Source organism: Nilaparvata lugens, chromosome 5 (assembly GCF_014356525.2).
Source record: "Nilaparvata lugens isolate BPH chromosome 5, ASM1435652v1, whole genome shotgun sequence".
In the NCBI taxonomy this organism is placed as follows: Eukaryota; Metazoa; Arthropoda; class Insecta; order Hemiptera; family Delphacidae; genus Nilaparvata; species Nilaparvata lugens.
The window spans coordinates 50,993,520-51,014,117 of record NC_052508.1 but is presented as its reverse complement, the minus strand read 5'-3'; the positions used below and the strand labels follow the sequence as shown (position 1 = coordinate 51,014,117).

Sequence of the window (20,598 nt, the reverse complement as noted above, 5' to 3'; positions counted from 1 at the left end):
TAAGTTAGCACACTTGTCATAACGCGACTTAATCCCAAAACCCAACAAAAGACATTACAGAACAAATAATAATCTACCCGAATTCAAAAAAATAATAAAATAAAAGTGATGTCTGAACATAATCATATTTATATATAATAGAAATAATTAATAATAATAATTTTCCAAATTGGGAAGTTGATAACTATTTAATTCAGCAATAATTGTTGAATACTACAGAAAACAAGGCATATTTGCCAATATGAATTATCAAGCTTAAATGGTTGAATAAGAGAAATCCCAAGATGAATGAAGGTTATATCTCTCTTGTTAATTTTTTACTGTTTCAGAACATTAATATAACTGATCATTACTATATAACTATACCACTACATTACTATAGGTCATCATTACCAACAATCAGACATCATCAACTCGTTAAATAGATTAAAATCAACAATAGCATATTCTAATTAATTACAAAAATACATGTTTCAAGCTGATAGAAAACTCACAGGTCTGAAACGTGCTCACAAAGATTATTTACTATTCATCATCAAATAAAAACTATTATTAATAACTAGAACAATCGATCTTATTCCCAAATTTGTCATTTTCTAAAAACTGGGACTTTCATCAACAAAACTGAGTATCATCAACAAAATTAAGTAAATTTAAAAGAAATAAAAATGTCGAAGAATCTTCATTGAGAAAACAGAAAATGATAAGAGAAAAATTATTAAAATCAATAATAGAAATAAGGTATTTTGGTTGGACTTACCCTCTCAGACATGTGGCTGTCAATATCGAGTGTTTCGCCCTGTTCCATAGCTCGCAATGTTTCAAATTTGACCTTCACCTCCTTGCCATCCTCACTCCTCATTGTTTGAACACCCTCTGACAAATCCAAACATTGAATAAATTAAAAAAAGAATTGTTGATCAACAATAACTGCACCACAGATCAGAGTTGAATGCAGAAATAAAAATTCAAAACAACTAAAAAACACAGAAATACATGACAGTTTTACATATTACAAAGCATAGTGGTATGTTTCGGTATGATGGTAGTCAACAAGTATGATACATTTATGATTCAGTAACAAAAAATGCATTGGGAACCGATTCATTTATCATATTTTTAGATCAATTAATTAAATAAATAAAAAACTAGTAAGAACACTTTGTTAAATTTTAGATTACTTCTTTATAGTTCTCAATCCAACTCATGGAAAGAGAAAATTTGATGCAGCTTATAAATAATGTCGTTTCTTCAACACTAACACTGCAGTCCACTTATTCAAATTTTAAATGTGTATTCCCTCACTCTATCACTAAAACCACTGCTGTAGAACTACTGTATTTTATTATTCATTGTCATTGACATTATTTGTTATTTTTATAACTCTAAAAATAAGTACCTAATGAGATTATTAGTCTGTTCAATATTCTACAGTTAATTACCGTATTCAAAATTATCTACTAAAGAACAGATCGATAAAAAAATTTAATCTTTTCACCAAACAATTTTTCAATAGGATATTAATAAAAATACAACAAAAGGTATGTATCGAGAGGAATTCTACAGAACATGAAAATAAGTATACTACATCTTCTCGTATTATACGCGAACTTATATGCTTATTATAAAGCTCTTATATGAGCAAACAACTAAAAGTTTAAAACACGCAGAGGCAAAATTCAACTCTTATGGCCTGTGGATGTAATAGCCTACTTTATTGTATGCACATGTGTGTATCTACTGAGTGTAGTGTATGAAATGTATTATTCGAATCTATGAGAACTAAAAACTTATATACTTCAATAAGAACTTACCTCAATAAAAACTATACTTTGAAAACTAATATACTTTATACTAAAAACTAAAATACTTTATTGTATGAACGTGTATCTTCTGAGTGTAGTGAATGAAATTTATCAATCAAATCCAGGACAACTAAAAACCGTTGCCACTGCATTAATCAGAATATCAAATTTAGATCATAAATACTCACATTGAAGACAAGGATATTATATAGTTAAGTAATACTTTAATACTGGAGTACTCCTTAAATTATTACTTTTATTATTATTAGTAGGCTACTTTCAATTATTGTACCAATGAAGTATATTCATAAAAAAATTAATTAATCCAACTAGAATTACAAAAATATTAGTAAATTCTGACTCAATAACTTTTTTCAACACGATATCTTCAACGAGATTTTTAACATAACACAAACTTCGACCGCACTAGAAAAAATAAGGATAAAAAATATAACTATTATGAGGAAAGAGTGAAAAAGTGTGCTCACCAATGAAATCCTTACCAGCTGGCGGGGTGGATGTCTGCAGTTCGATGCTGGAGACGAGAGTGGCTGTGGGTCCGGCGGGCTGTGTTTCGGGCATGTCTACGTCTGTCGATCTGGCTGCGTCAAGAACAACCTGCACACACAAACAAACATAATGCTCATATGAATCATAATTTATTTATAATATAAAAGAATTATTCAATAATTAAGTAAATTATCGATGTACATAATTTGCATCCACTTCCAATGTTTCCAAAGTTTAGTTTTAGAGCCTTTCAATTTGATTCTCCATTTTGTTGTATCTAAGCTCGTTTATAATTAAAAATGTTCAAGAATCATCTTTTGTAGAAGCATTGAAATGGAATGGCACAAATCGGTCAGTGAATAGAAAATAAACTCATAAATGAGAAAATAATAAATAATTCTTATATACGGTACTAAAAAAAAGCTAAAGCCAGTCACTATAAACTGTATACTGAACCAAATAGTTCCAAACTGTTTGTCCCAAAACAAAGGCTAGTAACCCTTTATGTGCGATGTTATTGTTATGTTAATTTGGTCAAGAATGTAAGATATGTGAATTTAATTGCGGTGATATTTTGAGACGTTTCACAGATAAAAGTCTAGACGGAACTCAAAGGAATACTGCTTTGTGTTCATTGCTAGATGAATAAAAAGCTTAATAAAGCTATATTGAGATATAAATTCAACATTATTGAATTATAATCATTGGAGAATATAAATATTAGAAACAATAAAGTAAAGATTATGAGGGAAAGATCGATTTAGAATATTATTACCAATCATTCACTGATTGCCTTCCACTTCGATAGTTATAGATTATGAATATACCTGAGTGGTAGTGGAGTGCGTGGACATGATGGGCGCAGGACTGGTCATCATGATGCGCGAGTGCTGGTCCCCGTTGGCCGGGTGCAGCTGCTGCAGGTGGGAAGAGCCTCCGCCACTCCTGCCCTCCAGCATCACCAGTGACTTGTCGTCGGCTGTCGACGTCCCCACTGTGATGCAGTCCGGCTGTTGGCCGTCGTCTCCACCGGCACCGCTCTGAAAACCACAGTCATTCATTATACAGTCAAACCTATTCAGTAACAAACTTTACAAAAACCCTTGAGCCCTTTTCATCACTCAGAAACATAACAATCATCTCAACATAGGAATAATTGGACCAAAGCGTTCTTAGTAGTACCTGATAAATCGGAATTTAAATCAACACTATCAAGTACTTTAATGATTTGGTATAATTTTTGTAAATTTGGATATACTTTAATGATTTGGTGTAATTTTTGTAAATTGGAATAAACTTTAATGATTTGGTTCAATTTTTGTAAATTGTAATATACTCGATTGAGTTGGTGTAATTTTTGTAAATTGGAATAGCCTATACTTTAATGATTTTGTGTAAGTTTTGTAGATTGGAATAAATACATTTTTAATCTGAACTTAGTTTAAGTTTCGGAAATGGTTGTTAAGAGTAGTATGATTGTAAACGTAGTGGGATACGGAATTATCATGAGAGTAGTCAAAGGTACTATTATAGTGAGATTCACGTTATCATGTCAGCTCTTGAACATTGGTGATGCTATCCTTGTCTCTCATTAGACAACACAGATAGCTCTATCCTTTTTTATCCCCCCAATGTTGCCAAATCGGTTTATGACTATGAATGAAAATAATGAGCTACCAAAATATTTTATCTCAATTATTAAAGTTTATTACAATTTGAGCACCTACATATTGATATCGTGAAAATACTCCATAATTGAAAATCTTTCATTATATTGGAATTACACTTTATTAATCAACTTCCTAGACATAAGTTTCGTGTTGAAACCAACCCAGTACAGGAGAATGTGTATTGATTTTCAATACGAGATTGCAGTCCTGTAAGTTGATTATAGTAGAGTGGAATTAACAATAAGTCCTTTTTTTTTAATTAAAACAGAATATTTAGAAGCAAATGCCACATAAAGCATTGTATCCTAGTGATCAGCTGGAGATACCATAACTTAACAGAGCTTGGATTGTGTTAGAATGGAAACATCTAAAATAGACGTACAGAATTGATTTATCGCCTTTATTTAGGGCGGAATTAGGACTCCAGGTCCTCTCTGCCACACAACCCTAAAAATGAATAAGAATAGAATCAGAGAATAACACTGTTCTCTGGAATAATAATAATAATAATAATAATAGAATAACAATGTTCTCACATTCTGATAACATGTTCTCACATCTCGTTTGATTTTCAAAATAATTTGAACTGATTTTTTTATTTTTAAATCGTTTGTACAGTATTAAACAATAATAAAGAAAGCCTGGAAATCACAAAACCTGACCTATAGAGTTCCTGTAGAGATTAAATGAAAACAGAGTGCGGTAAAATCACATTAGGAGTAAAGACTACATGAGAATCGCATCAAGAGTACAGACTTATGTGACGAACACGCGCATTTCATGAGCTGATCCTATGCTTATCATATCTGAACATCAGCTGATGTAATGCGAAATGGGCGTATTCGTGGCGCATAAGTATATACGCACTTCAACATGCTACTGACAAGACTAGTAGTAATAGAATCAGTTTATTGCATTTCTAAAAACTGCTATTAAAACTACTTGATTCCAAGCATGATTGATTTACAATAATGATAATGTAAAGGTGCGTACAGATATACGCGCCGCTAACATGAGCAATTCACTTTTAATCAGCTGACTATATCTGTATTTTTACATAAATGGTAAGATACAGATATAAAAAGCTTGGCATCAGCTGATTAAAAGTGAATTGCTCATGTTCGCGGCGCGTAAATCTGTACGCACCTCAAGACTACGAAGAAATTGAAAACACGATATCATAGAAAATTTAATCATCATACAACAGCAAAAGAAGATGTCTATTTATTTATTCATAGACCATAGATACAATCCAGGTCTCATGGATTAGGTTGTTTATGGTTCAAATTTTAATGTTAACTCAAGCCTATAATCCTAGTAGTTCTTTTTCGTGAAGCTATGTGATGCTTGTAGTCTTTCATACTGTGCAGTTCTTACACTCTCATCCGGCTAATACAGAAATAAAAGACAGTAGTCGACAGTAATAGGCTTGAGTTAACACAAAATTGGCGTGAAATTTGGAACATAAACGACCAATGCCATTGGATATCTTCTCATGCTAACTTTTCCCTATGACTAAGGTAACTTTATAATTAATTATACTGTGCGTGCAGGAGAGGACGCAAATCACTGTATTGGAATGAAAGGATGTGAGGTTACCTGTGATCTGTTGGTGTCCTGGTTGTGGTTGTGATGATGGTGGTGACTCATCATCTGGCGACTCTCGCGGTAGATCTGTCGCCGCGCCTCGTATCTCCTCTGCTTGTGGCCGCCACTCGAGTGATCGCTGTGGCTGTTGCCGTGTCTGAAAGTGTACACAATTCAAATGTTAACAAAATCGATATACCGTTATACTCGATAGACATCACAAACAACACATCGATGGCAGTAAAATTCAATTAACTCGAAGGTCAAAGATCAATACCACACCAATATTCATGTATCCATGCATCAAAAATGGAAACAATGCAACAGGCATTCACTCAAAATTGATTTATACCAGAATTAATGAAAACTTCAGAGCTTATTTCAGGTAAATTTTTTGATAAACATATAATTTTGAGTCCAAAATAACTAACGAGTAGCATTTGAAATCCCTCTTACTGATAAGCGTTTCAAACACTAAACATAAAACAATAATGGTTGAAGACACCAAATTACACGAATTTTTGAAAATTTAACATTTTCACTCAAATACCACGATAAAAATAATGTTTTAACCAACTTACTAAAGCCCAATATTTCGGAGCCTAACAATCGATATTATTGATATTTCGATGTGTTTTCTATAGAGTGGCGCAAAGAAAGCATTCTATGATTTGGACAGTGATCCCCCACTATGCCGTAGCATAGAGTATGTAACAGTAGGCTATTCCAGAAAGACTTCAAAGATGAATTCATGAAAACGGAAAACAATTTGAACTTGAAAAATAAGTGTAAATAAAAATCATTAAGATAACAATAGTATTAAATAAATCTACGCTTGTTTTAACCAACTGTCCAGTGACTTTTGCGCCGTCCTGTATGGTAAAATTTCAAGGATATCGATAAATCGGTCTTTTGTAAATAATAGCAGGCAGCATATTGATTACAGAAAAGTATTGGTAGAGAAATAGCGAGATATCGATACAAAAATATCGATATACCAGAGGTCAAAAATCTTTATCCAATAAATCGATATTTACCTGTGAGCGCTGCGCAGCTTGGCAGTGAAGCGACGCGTGTGCGGAGTCTCTGGAGGCAGCGGAGTCACCTCGGCGCAAACCGCGTCACCACCTCCACTGCTACCGCCTCCACCACCGCTACTGCCCCCGCCCTCACCATCGGGTACCTCGCAAAGGCCTTTGATCTTCAGCTGGTCGGCTGTTTTCAACAGTGACTGTGCAAACAACAATAAATCATCACTTTCAAACCACGGGAAATTTTCTACTATTGAGCATACGGATCTGTAAGATTTTATATAGAAAAAATAATATATGTCAGAAACAAACTAACTATTTTTTTAATGTTTCATGTCATGAAACAATCACTAACTTGGAAAACACTTCAAGAACTTCAAGAGATTTCTTAGCAAATCAGGCATTGTTTACCTAACAAAACAATATTTCTAAAGAAATAGAAGAACTTCATTGCAAGAAAAAAATAGTTACCTGGCTGATCGAAATCGGAATTAACAAAAGTGAGGATTCAGTAGAGCTTTAAATAGATCAGAAATCATATTCATTCTCGAGACTTCATTTACTTTTTTCATATGGATAATATGTAGTCATATCCAACCTTGATATTAATATCGTTGACTCAATCTCTTTTCCAATTTCTATTCCATTCATGTCAGATCTATGTATAAACAATGTGAACTAATTACATACCTGCAGTTCAGCCTGTGAGACGTCAATCTCTCCACGATAGACAAATTCTATAATGAATTTAAGATCGCTGAAGCAAACATCTTGGGGCATTATAATGGTCGGATGCTTGCATGGATTCTCCATCAGAAGCTTTTGGAAGTAAGACGAACATGCCGATAGGACAACCTATAAGCAAACAAAAGAAAACAACTCAAGTAAGAAATTTACTTTTTTTGGTAAACAAATATTCTATTTTAAAGATAATCCTTATTAAATAGCTACATTAAATTGAGATATTTTATTGTCACATACAAATATTTTACAATTTGTATCGGCCGTCAAAATATTACAAAATAAACAACAAACTTCAATAAGAGACAACACATTACAATGCAACATCAACAATTACAAACAATCCACGTCACAATCACAATTAAATATTCAGTCACATTATAAAAACACTCTTTTATTAAAAGCGTCTTAATTCTCTATTTAAATTCATTGTCAGTCAATTAAAAATGTAGCTCACTCTCTGAGAGCAGTAGGATATTTATTCCTAACATATTTGATTATTTATTGCGAGTCGAGAATATGTAGGTTTGACTTACAAAATCATAAAATTGAATATGAAAATAATTTACAAGACAAGATCATGATCCCAATCTAATGAACAAAGTTCACAGTGAGTCAGAGGAGGTATAATACAAATTATTCTAATAGCTCTTTTTTAAACAAATAGGGATTGAGAATAATTCGCCCATAATATAGTATCATAAAGTAGATGACAGTTAAAATATACATTTTATAATATTTTCATTTATACTATTTCCTTCAACTTCCTTATCATGAAAATACCTCTGGTAACTTTTGAAATTGTAGCTATTCCATTTCAAATAACTCTAGATAAATAGGCCTACACCTAAAAATGTTATTGAGTGCACTGCAATCATTTTACAATATGATACAGAAAGGTTTTGTGTCTTATCTTGATTAAGAGATAGGTTGTTGGCATTACACCAATCATACATTAGTTCCAACTTGGCTTCACACAAGTTGAGATCAGTGTTCATATTCAAACATACGTCGTCTGTATGCATATAACATGTGGTATCTCGCCCTCTATATCAACTGCTGAGTCATTCATGTAAATTATTAAGAGAAAGGCCCCAGAATTGATCCTTAGAACTAAATATCACATTTATCGTAAACTATGAATAAACTGATTACAGATGTTTGATAAGTTTGGATATTTAATGTAGTTTACAAAAAACTAAGATTATATTGAAATTAAGAAACTCAAATTCTACTCTTAAAATAAACTTTCAGTTCTATTTTACGATTGTAATATAACTTCATCTCATAACTTGAACCCAGTAACTATAATGATGACTGATAGAGTATTGTGAATGGAAGAAAACCTAGTTTCAAAAAGATAACTTAAAACAAAGAGTAATTATTACTTTAGAAATGAAGTCTGCTGACATCCTAAAGAGAAGGATAGAGAATTGGAAAATGTGCTCCAGGGCTTGATAATGATGATGAAAAATGAGAGACTATGAAAAAAATAATATGAAGAACGAACAAGATGATGAAGCAGACGTAAAAGAAAAGACAAGCTGAGCAACTAAGATGATGATGGAAGGCGAAAGAGATGGCCATAAAAACGATGATGAAGAAAATAATCAAAATGGAAGAGCGTAGTGAATAATTTCCTTCGAATAAACTACAGTATTTCAAATTCACAATGTAACAGAATTTACAATGTTATTATGCATGGGAGAAAACCCTTCACAAATAATCATCATTTAGATACTTGGTCGCCAGAAGAAGAAAATGTTCTACGGAAAAAAAACTCAGCGACCTCAGTTTCTACTCAAGAGCTTCTTCTTCTTCTTCTTCTTCTTCTTCTTCTTCTTCTTCTTCTTCTTCTTCTTCTTCTTCTTCTTCTTCTTCTTCTTCTTCTTCTTCTTCTTCTTCTTCTTCTTCTTCTTCTTCTTCTTCTTCTTCTTCTTCTTCTTCTCATCCTTCCTTCTTGAAATATCACATCCTCTATTCTCCAACCCATCTTGAAGAAAAAGTAGTTTCCCTTCCTTTTGTCGTCGTTTCTCCTCTTCTGTCTCACTTCCCCTTCCCTTCATCCACATTTCCTGTTCTTACCATAATCTCCTCTTTTTCTTTCTCATTGTTTTTTCCTCTCATTCATCATTATAGTTTACCGCTTGTTTTCCTCCAGCTAGCAGAAGTTTCCTGTCTTTCTTTATGCGCTCGCTTTCTCTCTGTTCTCCTCTCACTCGTTTCAAATCTCTTTTTCACTCCCTCTTCCTCTCAATTCTCTCACACACAAACACACACACACTCTCTAATCTTTTTCCTCTGAAACGCAATCATCTTTTTTCGTCTCTCGCTCGTTCTTCGTCTCCTTTCATTCCATCATCTTGTCTAACCTATCTCATCTTTTTTCTTTTCAAACTCCCCTCTTTTTTCTCCCCTCGCTCTTTATTGATCCTCTTTTCAAGCCACCTTCCTATCTGCTATCTGTCCTCGTTTTTTCATCCAAAACTCTTCTCATTTTCTCTCTCTCGCTCATTCTCGTTCAACTTATCTCTACATCTTCCTCTCTCTTCCCCTCATTTTTTATTTTCAAACTCTGTTATATTCCAAAGCTCTTTCATGTTCTTTTCTTTACATCTTCCTCTACCATCCTCTTCTTTCTATCGATTTTCTCTCTCTTTCCTTCTCAGTATTATTTTTCTACTTCAACAGCGTCCCGATTTCTCTTCTGAACAAGACCTCAAAACAAATCTAGTAAAATTGAGCTGGGAACTGCAGGTTTTCAATTGAGAATACAATCACTATTTTTTCTACTCATCAACAATATTAGTTATTACAGGCTAGATTTGGTAAAATAAAAATTGGAAAATAATCATGATTTTCAAGATTAATAAAGAAAACCACAGGCTACTGACAGAAAAGATTCAATTTGATGAATTTACTTGGCCAAATTCACAATAGTCAACTTTTGGTTATCATTATTGCATTGTTCTGAAATCGCTGTGGCAGTGAAACAGAATCAACAAAAGTAACCCCAGATCTATGTCACATTCAACTGATATGAAACCCATACTTCGCAATGCAAAGAGCAGTTACAAGTACATCTTTTTACAGGTTTTATTCATTGAACTGTGGTAGGCTACTAATACTAAAAGCATACAATTACTGAGAAATAAAGGAACTTTAGAACGGATTACAATTATTACAAAATAATAGTAGTAATACACATATTTTCATATTTATAATAGATACCCATATTCCTGATAGCCCGGCTAATTCAGTTAGTTGGCCCCCTTTTCAATCAATAATAATTAGTCTGAGTTTTTGGGATTCTAATGTAGTAAAGAACATGAAGAATGTTTGTATTGAGACTTACAGATTTTTATGATGATTATTGAATTATAGTCATAATACTAAACTATAGTCGAGGTCTGTAGAACTATGCAGTGGTAAAGTCAGAAATTTTATTATTGAAACTTCTCAGATTTACAGATTTCTAATCTAATATTCAGATCAGATTGATCTAATTAATATTCCACAAACTAAACATAAGTCCAAGTTTGTGGTACCATAGAGAAAAGATAGCTAAGAAGATATCCCATGGTAAGGCGTTCATGTTACAAATTTCTTCACTATTCTCACACCAATAGTCCTAGTAGTTTTTTGTCATGAAGCTATGAGACGCTGGTAGTCTCTCTCTCTCACACTGTGAGGTTCTTACATTTTCACCCGGCCAATACAGTAATGATGGACTGTAATCGGATTCACTTGACAAAAAATCGGCTTGAAAGTTGGAACATAAACGACCTATACCATGGGATATCTTATTATGCTATCTTTTCTCTATGGTGGTAGGCCTTCTTTCAAGTTTGTGAATGAAATATTTGAAAAATGTTAGTATTGAGAGTTATGATGGGTTGATTGGATTTACCATGGGATATCTTATTATGCTATCTTTTCACTATGGTGGTACTTTAATACAAGATTTGAAAAAGGTTAGTAATGAGAGTTATTGTGGATTGGTTTGATTTACCATGGGATATCTTCTAATGCTAATTTATCTCTATGGTGATATTCTATTATAGTGAATAGGCCTACGGTACAAGATTCATAAACATGTTAGTATTGATAGTTATTGTGGATTGGTGGGATTTACCATGGGATATGTTATTATTCATTTATTTATATATACATTGATATTTACAATATAATTCTCAACTATGAAAAGCAGGCTTGAAGCCCAAAACTGTTCCTTTCCCAAATTTAGATAGAAATTGTTCAAAAATAGGTTATATTTATCACTTTATAATTGTCCAATTCTAAGTCCAAAATATATTATATAAACTAGGAATTTAGAATTTTGATAAGTTGAAAACCAAATTAAATAGCAATATATCACTAAACCATTACTGATAACTTGAAAATACTGTAATAATATGAAAATATTGAAAATTTTAATTATGCTATCTGTCTTATCTCTGTGGTGGTACTCTAGTGTAGTGAATGCAAGATAGTATTTACCTTGTGAGCTTTGAGGGACTCCTCGTTACAGGCGAGAGTGACGTCGACGAAAGCCTCGGTTCGCAGCAGATGATGGAAGACCGAGGTCATGTTCGACTGGTAGTTGTTCCAGCGCAAGCAATAGTGCTGGCCCGCCATCTCCGACAGCCAGTCCTCCTCTCTCCTAAAACACCCAAACAAATCTCATTCATAAATAAATTGGATACATTGGAAATATTATACTGAACCACACAAACAAATGCATTCAAATATTTATTATTTATTTAATCATTCAGAATTACACAACTTACAGAAAAGTACCACAGGCTTATAAGCCCAAAACGGTTCCAATTCTAATTTATACAACAGTCCAAGCAATATTATAAAATGTATTGCAAAACTACGAGATGCGGTAGAGTTGGAAGATCCAAACATTAAAGGCATAATTTTTTGTGAATAAATGTTTAAAACTGATGTTTTGAATTTCTCTCCTAAAACACCCAATCTATTTACTTCCAGAAATAGGGATTCTAATACTGAACTACACTAACAAATGCTTAAAAATATTATAAAATGTATTGCAAAACTACGAGATGTGTTAGAGTTGAAAGATCCAAACATTTAGATAGTTTAGGTTCTAAAAGTTTGTGGTCTATATGTGTGCTCTTTTTTTCTCTTCTGCACACGAAACATTAATTACCATCGGAGAAATCTAGAAATGTAATACATTGTAACAAACACCCAAACAAAGCAATTAATCAATTTACATCAATGAATAGGAAATGATACACTAAATCACATTCAAATATTCTAAAGTACATTGCAAAACAACGAAATGCGGTAGAGTTGAAGATCCAAACATAGGGCATAGATAGTTTGGGTTTACAAATGTTTGTGTTCTATATGAGTGCTATTCTGCACACAAAATATTAAAGAAATGTAATCTTAGGGTTCAGATCCTAGAATTTGAATAAAAAATTAATCTATTTAGGCTGCAAAAATCCCTCAAATGTATTTAAATACATTCAAAAACAATATTCCCATTAATATTATCAATGAATATCAATTTGGACTAGAAGGAATAGAAGTGATGAATAATAAAAAATAATATTTTGGATGATTTTTTTTAATTGTGTTATAGGTTTAGTTTTATAATTAAATGAATACGGTATCCAACGTGTTGCATGTTTCTCAAATAATACAAATCCGTTCAATTTCAAATTAAATTGTTAATTACCATCTTTCTTTCTTTCTTTAGAAGCATCATAGAGGATGTACGAATCCATAAACATAAGAAACCTGATATTGAACTGTAAGTTGTGTTTTGATGTCATGGTCATATACGCTCACAGGTAGACTCAAAAGTAAGTTTGAGGAGATAACTCAACAAGCTTATGTTGGTTGGGATGGTTGCTAGAATTCAATAAAAATAATTTAAATCTCAACAATTTTCAATTTCATAACATTATAATTTCATCAAAATTATGACAGATTTTCTGTTGAAAATCTAACCAACTACTTCCCATTTGCTTTTAATGGATACAGTAACTGGGAGAATGATCTTTCCTACTTTAAAGAAGCAATATTAGTATCAGTGTATACCTTGCGAGTTATACAATAATTGTTGCTAGCTGTATGATTAGTTAATGATTAGTAGTTATGATTGTTTGATTAGTTGTGATTTTTATTAGTTATGATTTGTATGATTAGTTAATGAATATGACTGTCACTAGTTATTGGTAACTACTTGAAACATATTTTCAATATGTGGTATATGAGGTATTGACAATAATAGTACCTAGGTGAATATTCAACTGTAAAACTAAACGTTGTTGAGCATTAGATACAACTGGTTCAGCATATGAAGAATAAAATGTTGATGTTTATAACAATCACGATTTGCTTCCTCATGCTGTTATATTATTATTTGGCGATTACCCTTGATCCGAGCATATGAGACCTCAACCTCGCCTAACTTTTAATGGTTCAGAAGTTGCAAAAGCTATCTCTAATATCACTAATTAGCCTGGTCTTGGTTTTCAAGTTTAGAAGGTTCATGGATCCTTTCACCTATGCAATGCAATTGCACTATCCATTACTATTGATATAATTTCTATTGTGAATACATTTTCCTCCTATCATTCTTCAACGACAATAGAGCTCTAAAATGATAAATATAAATGAAGAAGAAAAGTTCACGGGAAGTTAAAACAATAATATTCCTTCTAAATGTATAACAAGTGTTTTGGAGAGTAAGTTTATGCAAAAAATAGTATGATTGAATCGTTTTAAAAAACTTGACGAAAAGCAATATTCTGTACCTGAATTCATCATGATCTAACACTGTGATTCAGCTTCATTAATACAACATCAATGAATATATTCATTAATAGTATTCTTTATTAGTGGTAAGTGATTGAGAATGATGTTCAATCACACAGATTGTAAGTATATCAATAATTCAATTAACTGGGGCAACATAACTTCAATGAACCAATTCAATAAAAACGATCAATTCTACAAATTTAAATGTCAAATATGAAACATTTACTTGAGTCAATCTGTCATGAACTCTTATAATTTAAAGGTCCAGTTTCATATATAAACTGTAGTAATTGGTTTACCTATAGTTTAGGTAATAGAGTATTAGATGCACTACTCTTCTAGCTTCTAGGTACCTGGGTACCCACTCTTCAATCTGTACCTGTGTCAATCTGTCATGAACTCTTATAATAATAGGTTCACTTTCATATGAACTATGTAGTAATTGGTTTACCTATAGTTTAGGTAATAGAGTATTAGATGCACTACTCTTCTAGGTACCTGGGTACCCACTCTTCAATCTGTCAATCTGTACCTGTGTCAATCTGTCATGAACTTATATAATTATAGGTTCACTTTCATATATATAAACTATGTAGTAATTGGTTTACCTATAGTTTAGGTAATAGAGTATTAGATGCACTACTCTTCTAACTTCTAAGTACCTGGGTACCCACTCTTCAATCTGTCAATCTGTACCTGTGTCAATCTGTCATGAACTTATATAATTATAGGTTCACTTTCATATATATAAACTATGTAGTAATTGGTTTACCTATAGTTTAGGTAATAGAGTATTAGATGCACTACTCTTCTAACTTCTAAGTACCTGGGTACCCACTCTTCAATCTGTCAATCTGTACCTGTGTCAATCTGTCATGAACTCTTATAATTATAGGTTCACTTTCATATAACCTATGTAGTAAGTGGTTTACCTATAGTTTGGGTAATAGAGTATTTGATACACTACTATTTTAGGTACTTGGGTACCCACTCTTCTATGTAACAGAGGTATAGGTAACAAACGCAAGGTAAACTGCAGGTATAAACCAAAAATAATAATACAGCATCTTCGCAAAGTTATAGTACAAAAATTGGCAATCTCTTATCATGAATATCCAATCTTCTACACCTTATTAACACTGTCTGTGTTGAAGGTGATGTTGGTTGTGGTAGATATCTACATAAAACTATTCAAATTTGGCACAACCACTTAACTTGTTTGAAAAGCTAGTTTCAGTTGTTACACCATCATTAAGCTTTACCTAAAGCTGCGTTAATGTTAATAACTTAATCCTCATAGATTCTATTAGATTGAACATAACTTATCATACACATGAAACGAGGACCAGTTGATTCTATTAGATTGAACGGAACTTGACAAACACATATTTATGTTTATCATGTGTATGATAAGTTATGTTCAATCTAATAGAATGTATAAGGATTAAGTTATTAACATTTTGTTAATAACTTTAATGTAAACCCAACTTAACAGAGATTTATTGTCATAATACAAAGTATACGGTACAAGTTTTCCACATCTGCACTCACAGTTAAAAATTCTATAATAAGATGTTTTTTTACATCACAATAACTACCTACAACACAATAACATCCTACAACATATATCTATACAACATCCAACAACACAATAACTACCTACTTCACTAATTTAATGATAACTGATATTTATTAATTTGATTATAAACTCAGTTCAATATAAATTGATATTTTGTAGAAACTGAAACTAGTGTCTCAAAAATGTTTAAATAATAAATAAGTGGTATTGGTTTAATTCACTTGTAAACAAGTGGTGCAAAAAATAAATCAATAAACTGATGACAAGGTTTGACATATTTGCTAATTTCTTATGAGATTTGTGAACTACAGTTAATAGAATAATATGTTCCACAAATAACTCAAAAGTGGTTAACAAAAATCAATAACTGATATCAAGATTTGACATATTTACCAAACTACAGAATTTTCGAATCATTATCACCTGAAACTTACTATTACACCTTGGTCTTGTTAACCAAAGATAAACAAAGAATGATAGTACGGAGTATACAAAAGTGAACCACAAGAAAAATCAATAAACTGATAGAACAAGATTTTCATGTACAATATTAACTTTACCAATCTTGTATTCTTATTATTAATCATTTACACCTATTCAGCCTTGTGAACAGATGACATGATCAACAGATAATACAAAAGTGGAGCACAGATAAATCAATAAGCTGGTAGCAAAATATGACTTATTTACCGATCTCTTATGAATCGTTTACTCCTCATCAAGACAGGTGATCGACAGAAAACATGTAGATGACACACTGAACCGACCACAGAACAGGCACGACAATAGATGCAGCACTACAGGGACAGGGTCTAGGCACCCGGCGGGCACTGTTTGCAAACAGAAACGTCAGACCAAAGAGACGAGAGCTAACTGAGAAGAGAGCGCGAGCGCCTACACTCTCCGAGAACAACAACTACAGAAGGAAAGCGTCGAGAAAAAGATGAACAGATACTTTCCGCCTTGCTTTCGACTTCTCCCTCTCACTCGCTCTCCCAGGCTCACTATACACTCCATTCTCCATCCAATTTAGCAGCTCTCTGCTTTCTCTTCTCCATTCACCGTCATACTTTCTCTTTTCTCTCTCCTTTCTCCATAAAAATCATTTCACTTCTTTTCCTCTTCACAAAGCCTTTCTACTACATACTTTTCTATAACACAGTCATCAAGATATCATCAAGGAGGTGTGGGGGTTGGGGGAACACCTCTCACTCATCCGCCTTCTCTTTGGTCTCGCAGATTTTTTCCTTTCGTTTCAAATTCTCAACACAACTGAAGAAAATTGCTGGAAATTGAGCGAGAGTTTCATTCTATCGACGAAAATTTCCCTCCAAGGTTCGTCAAGATTTTACCAATACAATACTCGATCCAAACAATTTTCAACAGTTTCCCATTGAAAAACAAATAGTGAAACTAACAAAACAAAAGCAATTGATGGAACTATCAATCAAAAAATTGTATAGGAATTAAAATTCAAGATAATATTTTTAAAAACAATAGGTTTTTTTACGAATCATTTCTATCACATTATAACTGTATTATTGTTTTGGAACCATGAAAAATTGTTGAGCTGTAGTTTTAAAAACTTTATTAATTCTACATTAAAACTGGTTTGCAGTTATAATCTACCAATTGAAGTTTTGCAAAAAACTTGACAATTCAAGTTTTGTTAATCGCATTGCAAATATAATATAATAGGTTTTTAACAAAATTTAATGAGGTCGAATCCTACCAAAACCTTCACTCATTTATATTCCCTATTGAGAGTTTCATGATTGAATCTAGTTAAGGATATCATCTACAATATCAGCCCCGCTAATACTATTCAAATTTTACTATTCAAAGTAACTTAGAAGTTGAAACTTGATTGGAATCACAATCAAAAATGCAATAGAGAAACATTGTAGTACTTGAAATTTCAAACTACTGGGTCAATAAACTGGTGAGAATAATTTCCATGTACCGCTTGTATTGTCTAATGATTCTTATTTTGAAAAGATTCACTTGTCAGTCATATAGAAGAAGTCGTATTCGTAGTTACTGTAGCTGTAGTACTGCATGAAATAAACATAAACTCATCGTGACATTCATAGCTACGGAGGCACCAAATCGGCAACACTGATTGGGTCACGATAAGATCGTGAAATACTTTGAAATTTCAAGGGATTGCAATGTTGAATATTGAATATCTTGATCAACCAAGATGCATGAAATAGTAAAGGTCAATAATGTGTCCTTACACTTATATTTTCAAATTATTCAAGATTCACCCACTGGTAGACTAACATGTAACTCTTTTTAGACTATTACAGTTGAAGAATAGAATAACATAACAAAATGATCAACAATTATCATATGAACAATATACTAAACAAATTGATATAAAAATACAATGTATTGTCATACTGTAGAAAGATTAGTTACTAGACAGTCTACAAACGTTGTTACTGAAGATATTGAATTTTTTATATAGGGCTACCACTTTTATTAAAAAAAACATCAAGGTACACGTTTTATATGTTATTACATGACATGTTTAATTAAGCTATTACCCAATCGACCTACAACTGCACAATAGAAATTGGAAATAAACATGTTGTACTCAGTACTGTAGCTACTTTCTTTATTGTTAATATTTGCATGTTCTCAGATTATTTGATCACACATTAATTGGTATTTCGTTTAATTAATAGACATTGAAATTCAATAATAATTAATAACGATCTCGTTCTTCATGCATGTTTTAATGATATATTTTCAGTTATGTAAAGGAGGAGTGAATGAAAAGTCATGTGGTCTGAGAGAGATGAGAGTAACATTTTAATATGGAATTCATTGTTTTGGCTGTTGAATGTTCATAGTCAACTTGACAAGGTAAATGAACTCAGAAAAGAGTACGGTAGGGCTTATCAGTGAAACTAGAGGAGGAAGAACACTCATTTCAAAGTACCTGTCCATCAACATATTGCATCAACAGCATATTCTTATTATATTATTCTTATATATTGCATATTCTATCTACCTCAAATAAAACACAAAAACATCAAAGGTAGGAAATGTTAGAAATGAGAGTTGTTCTACAATAATAAAATCGATCGATTTCTCAGTTCCAGCTTGTGTCATATAGCAATAGCCAGATGGAAATAAGTTTCTTGTTCTAAATTTGTCATAGCGAATTCAACATTTTCAAAGCTTTTAAGAATATTGTTGATTTTGTTTGGATTTTTGTATTCATACCGGTCCAGTATTTGTAATCATTTCATAATTGTTGACGCCATTTATCCAGTTAACTGGTCATGGATGTAGAAGGAGGAATTGAGGACATGATTTTGGTACAATCATGTAACTATCCTAGAATAGGCTATAAATTCAAGTTGTTTCAAACAATATAGCAAGAATACCAAATGATTAAAGGATTGGCATAGTCACCAAATTTTTGTGGTTACTGTACGAATCTCAACTTTCTTAATTTGCTCAAAATTTAAAATGATACTACACATACTAATAAAAAATGGACTTGAGACACAGAATTTACTCAATAAAAAATATAAATTATCATCATTCGTTCTGCACGAATTTTACAAATTTTCTTGAATTTCATGAATTGTCTTCATGGATTTTCGCAAAGGAAAAACTTCAAACTTCATATAAAAATGTTTACATGACTACTGTATCTACAAAAAGAGCTGTCAAAATCTTGTTATCAATATTGAAATTGAAACTAAATTTCAAAAAGATTCTAAGCAATCCATTCTCATCATAATTACAATTGTTATGATAAATTAGATCAATTCAATATATTGGTAAAATTTTTCTCATGAATTTCAAGTCTCTAGTACGCCTATCACCTAGAAAAGAAACACACAGAACAATTAATCGGGTCAACATCAACTTAGTTTTTTCAAATTAGTATGTAACAAGTTAATTTTTATATTCAGATACAGTAGGCTACGGTATTTATTCAAGCATTTTTTATAATTGTACATAATAAAAAAAAATGAAATTCAGATAGAACTTTCCATTTGCATTGTATTCTCAAACACAAATCCAAGTCCATTTAAAAGAAAATTTGTCAATATTTTTTTCCAAGTTCAAACAAAAAATTTAATAACAGTTACAATAAAATTTAAAATTGTTTTCATAACGGTTGATAAAATTCAATTTTATTGCAAGTTCAAGTTTGACATCCCATTTCAAAAAATTATTCTTCATCATTACCGTACCATACAACAGACCATCCCAAAAATTTAGACTGGCTCTCAAGGGTCACCAAGTGAGGGTAGACTTGGGTAAAAAGGAATGACAAGAGACCATAGAATCGTCTGCTGTTTTATAATAGAAGGGAGAAAAAGGAAGACAGGAGACTTCAAAGCAGTAGACGATGTAAACAGAAAAGAGAACTGGCCCTGGGCCTGACTCCATTACAATATTATGTCAAATTATTCTACACATCTATGTACAGTATTTATTATCGGTTATTATTTGCCATTTTTGTAAAAAATATGGTTGGAGAATGTTGTTTATTTTGATTTTGTGAATATTTGGGGATGGGCGAGGGAGTAAGCATGCACACACACATCATGCAGAGCACTATTCCATCCCAAATCAATCCTCTTCTTCATTTTCTTTGCATGACGTTTTAAAACTTCAACATGGCAGACATGAAAGGAAACAATAATTATTATTCTGCTAGAATGTAGATACTTACTTGGGCTAAGAAGCGTACACAGAACAGAAGGAATAACAGTTTGTACAAAACAGAGTCGATGATAAGCTATTTTGTTGTGAATCCTACTTCTTCATTCCACTAGTTCTCTCGAGTAGACCTTTCACCGTCGTTCATCGTCGATTCCTTGTGCCATTCTCTTGTC

The 20,598-nt window shown here is 32.2% G+C and overlaps 1 protein-coding gene across 4 annotated transcripts in view; it reads right to left on the bottom strand.

Moving 5' to 3' along the window:
* Positions 1-20,598, bottom strand: part of LOC111045200 (protein bric-a-brac 2) — a 31,715-nt gene extending 11,117 nt beyond the window's left edge. Inside the window, exons 1-8 of one of the 4 annotated variants that reach the window (XM_022330543.2) lie at positions 20,436-20,598; positions 11,845-12,007; positions 7,294-7,458; positions 6,610-6,803; positions 5,585-5,729; positions 3,143-3,355; positions 2,294-2,423; positions 761-876 (exon numbers count right to left, since the gene is read on the bottom strand). In XM_022330543.2, the coding sequence (XP_022186235.1) occupies positions 761-876; positions 2,294-2,423; positions 3,143-3,355; positions 5,585-5,729; positions 6,610-6,803; positions 7,294-7,458; positions 11,845-11,982 (1,101 nt within the window). In that variant the 5' untranslated portion in view covers positions 11,983-12,007; positions 20,436-20,598. Of the gene's footprint in view, positions 1-760; positions 877-2,293; positions 2,424-3,142; positions 3,356-5,584; positions 5,730-6,609; positions 6,804-7,293; positions 7,459-11,844; positions 12,008-16,417; positions 16,572-20,435 lie in introns of those variants that run through there. The other 3 variants (XM_039428633.1, XM_022330540.2, XM_022330542.2) reach the window with 3 other exon arrangements.